The sequence below is a fragment of the Myotis brandtii genome, unplaced genomic scaffold (genome assembly GCF_000412655.1).
Source record: "Myotis brandtii unplaced genomic scaffold, ASM41265v1 scaffold751, whole genome shotgun sequence".
Taxonomy (NCBI): Eukaryota; Metazoa; Chordata; class Mammalia; order Chiroptera; family Vespertilionidae; genus Myotis; species Myotis brandtii.
This window is the reverse complement of record NW_005370994.1, coordinates 2,160,510-2,167,304: the sequence shown is the minus strand read 5'-3', so window position 1 is coordinate 2,167,304 and position 6,795 is coordinate 2,160,510. Positions and strand designations below refer to the sequence as shown.

At 42.1% G+C, this 6,795-nt stretch overlaps 1 protein-coding gene and 1 long non-coding RNA gene across 2 annotated transcripts in view; one reads left to right on the top strand and one right to left on the bottom strand.

Annotated features, from left to right (window-relative positions):
* The window catches only part of LOC106724202, an 88,320-nt gene that overhangs the window by 1,227 nt on the left and 80,298 nt on the right, over positions 1-6,795 (top strand). The window lies entirely within an intron of this gene.
* On the bottom strand, positions 2,161-2,585 carry LOC102241523 (DET1- and DDB1-associated protein 1). Its single transcript, XM_005883020.2, has one exon. The coding sequence runs from the start codon at positions 2,533-2,535 to the stop codon at positions 2,227-2,229; it is 309 nt and encodes a 102-aa protein (XP_005883082.1). The 5' UTR covers positions 2,536-2,585; the 3' UTR covers positions 2,161-2,226.

Genomic DNA, 6,795 nt, shown 5'->3' with positions numbered 1-6,795 from the left:
CGCGGCGCGGGCCGCGCGGGGACATGTGTGCGTGGAAAAGTGCGCGCACACCTTTGTGTGCATAAACACATCTGCTGCTCGGAGCGTACCTGGGAAGGTGCTCTGTCTGTCATAGGCGGTTTCCAGAATGAGATGCAGAGCAAGGGATCTGTAGCGAAAACACGCGCACGAGAGAAGGGTTCTGATACTAAACACAAAGCTGTAATTGAAGTGTTTGTGCCCAAATGTACTGTGAGTCAAACATATGGTGGTATTTATCGTCTGGTGGGTCTGTTGGAAAGGTTTGGTCGATCAGTTCTCATTTCACAAAAATAAAATAATGTAACGAAGTGATGACTAAATATAGACTCCCAAGGCAAAGTAGTTTACCCACGCTGTGTACTTTTTGCACGCGTGGAGCACATCAAGGCTGTTCATAAAGTGTAATTTGGATGATGGGACAATATGGTTGAGGAAGGGGGTGTGGCCGGTTGTTTTTAAAAATTAGGCACCTCGTAGTTTTTAAGACAAACGTGTTAACCTAAAATCTTCAGAAGGCAGGGGTCGGGGGTCTTTGAAGACCTTTGTATAGGCCTAAGACGTAAAAAAGCAGCTACCTTTTTAGGATGTGGCCTGAAAGAAACCTGTTATTTTCAGTTATTACTGCCTTCAAAGTAAAATAACATTTTTGCAGCCTTTTTATGTGAGGGTTTGTGTTTTGTTTTGTTTTGGGGTTTTTTTTTTTTGCATACTTTCATTACAATATTTGAAATAGGTGTAGTTGTTATTTTAAAGCAATCGATTTTTCCTCTCAGTATCAGAGACCTAAATTTTCACACACACACACCCCAAAAATGTTTATTTGCAGTAACTTATGCATCTGGACTCCGGGTGGCCTAAAAAGCTCAGTGATTAGACAGGTGCTTTATAGCCAAGGTCAAAGGCTCTTTCCCCTGATTAGCCCTTGAGGGGGGAGCAGCCAGAGGCTCTCTGGACCAGCTCAGGGAAAGGGGGGGAGGGGCAGGAAAACCAGAGGAAAAGGAGTGGGGTTGGAAACTCCCTCCCAACTACCTTTAAGAGAGTTCAAAGCACGGCAGTGGATGTCCTTGGAGCTATTTTCATGTATGAAAGAGGGCATGTTAGATTAAACAATGTCACCCGATGGGAATTTAGATAACTGCAGGTTTCCAAAACACTGGCTTCAGTGTACAGGAAAACAGCACAAGGAAAGCAAGTTTTGCCTTTCAGTAAGATTCTAAAGCCGAGGCTTATTTACTGCAGAACTAGCACCTCTGGGAAGACTACTTCAAAAGTGATGAGAATACAGTAGCTTTTTATGATTTTTTTTTTAATCCTTACCTGAGGACATTTTTTTTTAATTGATTTTAGAGAGAAAGGGAGAGAGAGAGAGAAACATCAGTGTGAGAGAGAAACATCGATCGGTTGCCTCCTGTATGCACCCCAACCAGGGATCAAACCCACAACCTGGGTATGTGCCCTGACCAGGAATTGAACATGAGATCCTAGGGGCATGGGACGATGCTCCAACCAGACTGAGCCACACTGGCCAGGGAGCTTTCTATGTTTTTAAATTTTTTAAAGAGTTGATAAATGACATACATAGGTTACTAAACATAATCCTCTTTTCAATAAGTAAACTGTCTCAGTACAATAAGGCTCATTATCTGATCCACCCAATGAAACAAATCTATTAGCCTAGATCAGCGGTTCTCAACCTGTGGGTCGCGACCCCTTTGGCGGTCGAACGACCCTTTCACAGGGGTCGCCTAAGACCATCCTGCATATCAGATATTTACATTACAATTCATAACAGTAGCAACATTACAGTTATGAAGTAGCAATGAAAATAATTTTATGGTTGGGTCACAACATGAGGAACTGTATTTAAAGGGCCAGAAGGTTGAGAACCACTGACCTAGATTGTTTTTGAAGTTTCACAATGCACGGGTCTTCTCCAGGCAGCAGCTACTATCAAACCAAAGCACTTCCAGTGAAAGAGGACTTCCCGACTACATGATTCTTAATAGGGTCATCTTCAAACCAGGGCCTCCCACTGTTCTCCCTCAAAATGACCCCTTTCTCTCCCTCCACAAGGGGGAACCCACCCTTCTTCAGGTTCATAGGTTCTAAGGCTTCTAGCCTGAAGTTCTTATAGCAGGATGCTTACACACGGCAGGCGGGTGAGGAGCAGACAAGACAGGAGGCACCTATGGGGGAGCATCAGTCTTAAGTGTCCTCGTGCATGTCTGGGCTGTCGGTCCGTGCGACCTTGCGGGGAGGCGCTGAGCTCTCGCCCTCGAGGTCCACTTGCTCCTGGTCTCTCTTCTTGGCAGCGTTCTTTTTGTCCCATTGCTGATGTAGGTAGCGCAAAAGGGTGTTTGTTTTTTCTGTCACGATGATCTGTTCAGATGGGTACTCGCGTGTGGGCAGGTAGACTGAGGGGCGTCGATTCGAGACTTTACACACAGAGTCAGCATGAAATCGACTAAAATTGCTTTTGTTGTAGACTGGCAGTCCTTTCAAAAAATCTGCCATCTTCTGCTTCCTCTGTCGCCGCCTCAGCTACTGCCTCAGCCGCCACCGCCACCACCGTCCAAACCATCTCAACATACCTTTCTCAATCCTTGACACTACATCTTTTTTCACTCCACAACGTTCCCTAAAATTAACTTAATAAACTTTACTTAAATTTTTAAGCCAACTTTGCACTGTACATGCGCACCCGCACGTGGTATTTTGTGGAAGAGCCACATTCAAGGGGCCAAAGAGCTGTATGTGGCTCGCGAGCCATGGTTTGCCAACCACTGCCCTATACCAAGCCGCCGTCTTTCATAATGATAATAATAATCTATGTTTTATACATACCTGTAGTTTACAAGATATTTCTGTGCATAAATTACTTTATTTGAATATCATGATGAAAATCACCAAAGGTGGGGCGGGGCCTGTGCCATCAACTAGTTCCAGTAAAGGGCACCTCACCCGCCATGCTCACTGAAAAGAAACTTTAAGTATCTCTGGACCAAAAAAGCACTAAATGTGGAAAAGCCTTGATTCCCCTTGTGAAGGAGTTTTAAATGAAACCATATTTTGATCACTTTGATTGCTGTATTCTGGTACCCATTCTGAAATGCTGGAGTGGCTGCCACATGAAATCCTCAGATAAATGAGCCACAATAGAAAGGCAGTACATATAGTTACCCTACCCTTCAGTCAGTCTGATATATCCATTATACAAGATGAGAGGCCTCACCAAAATTCAAGCAATGATTAGGCACAAGAATGAGGTAGAGGACAAAGAAGTAACTATTGTTACTAACTTTCAGTGCTTTGTCCTAACCTAAAAGCTGTTCTTATGCTATGAGTGTGTGTTATGTTTCTAGAAAGGAGAAATGACTCTGTTACTAAGAAATTCTCAAGCAGAGAGTCACATTAAGAAGAAAACTTTCTAGCTAATTATTCAACAAAAAGAAACCTCATACCACTAACTGTTACCAGAAGTTACATATATATTGTAAAATGACTGAACAAATCTTGACTTGTTTTATTTCAGTAATATTACACCCAGGGGTGTGGTATGGCAAGATAGCCCACACCTCTGCAACTTTCATCACTCAGGAAATAGAACATTTTAAAGCTTAGGTGACTTAATCCCAGGCCTACAGGATCTCATTCCTGTATATATTTTTAAAGCCACCATGATGGTTTAAGTTGTTTGCATTAGCTGATCTATGTAATTAAGATGTTCAAAACACACTTAATAGCATGAAAAAGATATTTGATACCAAAAATGTTATCCTGGCACTATAAATCTCTTTATATTCTTACTCACCCAGGAACTCAGTGGCTTTACGTCTACAGCATTTGCCCTCAAGTGTCTTACTGATACCCTGTGATATGTCTGTTTCATTCTAACTCAGCTTGTGCAATCTTTGTCTGTGGTTCTTTCAGCTATCAGCTTTTGCCATCTGCACTGATGCACATCTTGGCCACACATCTCAAGCTCTTAGCACACAAGCTCCTTTTCTCCATCTGTGCTTAGCATGCTACTTGTGACCTTTCCTCATCAGTTGGAACCTTGTCACAATTTTCCATGACTCTGTGGCCCAGTTTCATTACAACCATGAACTTTACTTGGGAGTCTTCATTTAAATTACAAAAAGAAACATACAACCATATTGCAAGTATTTATGCCTCTCAGGTAATGGGAATAGCAGGTTGTATCCTGCCTATGTGATACTGTCAGAGCAGAAAACCAACCACACACAGATTGCTAAGTGCTGTCTGTACAGATCACTTACTTATACTGACCAGCCATGTCCTTCCTCAGGGCATCACTCAAGGCCTTCCATTATATTGGTGGTTTTGCCCTTCAGTCATTCAACAAACATTAACTGAATGCTTAGGGTACCCTGTTCAAGAAGCTGTTTACAGTGAACCAAGCAGAGCTTTCATTCTCATGGACTTTACATTTCAGTCCCTTCTCAGGTGGGGGTTGGAAGGGCAGTCAGACTTTCAAAAAAATATATCTCTGTATTAGTCTATAGTTTGACTTCTATAACAAAAATAATATGAAAATGGCTTAAACAAGGCAAAAGTTTATTCTCGTAGAAGACCATTCAGACGTAAGCATTCCAGAGTTGATGAGGTATTAAGGGCGCAGATTTCCCTACTGTCTCAACACACAACTTCCATCTGGTAGTCTAAGCTGGCTTTTCTAGCTCCTGCCATTGCATTCAGATTCCAGTCACCAGGCTAGAAAGGATGAGAAATTGAGAGCGTACGCCTTCTCTTTCAGGACTTGTCTTGGCACTCACACTTATCACTTCCACTCATACTCCATTGGCCAAAACTTGAGCACCTGACTATATATTCAGCTGCTAGCAAGTCAAGTAAACCACATGTACCAAGCTTGTGTAAAATAAGGTGGGGTGGGGGTTGGAAGTGTACCTTATTTTAGAGAAGACTGCTCAGTTAATATGGGCAAAAAGTTAAATGATATGAGTGAGTGAGTGTGTTGATATCAAAAAAGGAGCAGTCAGGCCTGGCCAATGTGGCTCAATGATTGAGTGTCAACCTATTGAGGTCAGGGTTTGATTCCTGGTCAGAGCACATGCCTGGGTTGCTGGCTCAGTCCCAAGTAGGGGACGTGCAGGAGGCAGGCAATCAATGATTCTCTCTCATCATTGGTGTTTCTAACTCCTCTCCCTCTCCCTTCCTCTCTGAAATCAATAAAAAAAATATATTAAAAAATAAAAGAGCAGTCCAGGCAGAGGGAATATCAAGCACAAAGGAAGAGAAGTAAAAGCCAGTGTGCCATATTCTAGGAATAAAAGTAATGCCAGTTGACTCAGGGGCCAGATGTGAAAGGCCTTTTTCTGCTAGTAAGATGGGAAGCCAGTGGAAGGTTTTGAAAGCAGAAAGGTGACATGATCCAACTTCTGTTTGAAAAGGACTCCCCTACCTTGCAGAGGACCCAATGTGATGGTACAGCAGTGCAAGGGGGACTACTGGTCAGGGGGACAGTGCAGGAATCCCAAGGAGAGTGATGGTGGAAGGAGCTGGCTAGAAGAAGCTGCTCTCTGTACATTCTCAACCATGATTCCAAGATCTTAGACCAAACAAGAGAAAGAATGGTGTTGCCACTTACTGAGATAACAAAGGCTAGGAGTGGAGAAAATTACCTCCAGTTATCTGCTGGCCCAAATGTTTTCTTACCAATGCTCATCCACTCTTTTGGTCAGAAAACTAATAGAACATATTTTATCATAGGTGAACGTAAGCTACCGTGCTGTCTCTGCATGCACACTGATGGAAACCATAGGCAGGATTAATTGCCATCCTTTACTGTGCATGTTGCCAGGCACTTTTATTTTTTGTTGTCTGGTTTTCTCAACAACCTGAAGAGGTAAATAATATTGTTATCTCTGTTTGATACATCAGGAAACTAAAGCAATGAGACCAAATAGCTTTTCTAAAGGTCATGCCGCAAATGGCAAAATGAGGATTTGAACTCGAGGTTGTCTGAGTGCAATGTCTGTTTTTTCCACTAAGTGAAAGTAAGCAGGTCAAGGCCAGAAAGTGAAAGTGTTTGCTGGAAAGTCCTCCACTGAATGAGGAGAGCAGAGAAATGCAAAAGTGGTCAAAAGGAAAAACGGCTGGAGGGGAGGAACCCCATCTTGATTACATTTAAATGACCCCATTTCCTAGATCAGAATCCTAAAAATGTTTCTTGAATATAGACACGGTTACAATCAATCATGCTGTACTCTTTGATACTATTAGTGTATCTACTGATTACACAAGCAAGACCTTTGTCCCACTCTCCCTGTCTCTCACCACCACCTCCCCACCCCCTAACCCCTGCCATCACAGGGCAATTTGGGCATGGAGAGTTCTTAAAGACAGGTTTTGTGGGCAAAGATGACAATATACAGTAATTCAGTTTAACTTATTACAAATTTGATAATCTAGTTTTCTTTCAAGCTTTGAATTTTAACTTTCAAATATAACTCTTTAAAAAAAAGATTTTTCGTTGATTTTTAGAGAGAGAGAGAGAGAAATATTGATTGGTATCAATAGGCTGCTTCTTGCACGCCTTCTACCTGGGATCTAACCCACACACATCAATACATGGATGTTGCCCAACCAATTGAGCCACACCAGCCAGGGCTCTAACTCTCCCTTTTAAGAGAATGTTTACAATTTGATTAATTAAATTCCCTTGAATTATTAAACTGCATTTATACATTTAATGTATTCAGTCTTTTTTTAACAATAAATAATACTTCAGTT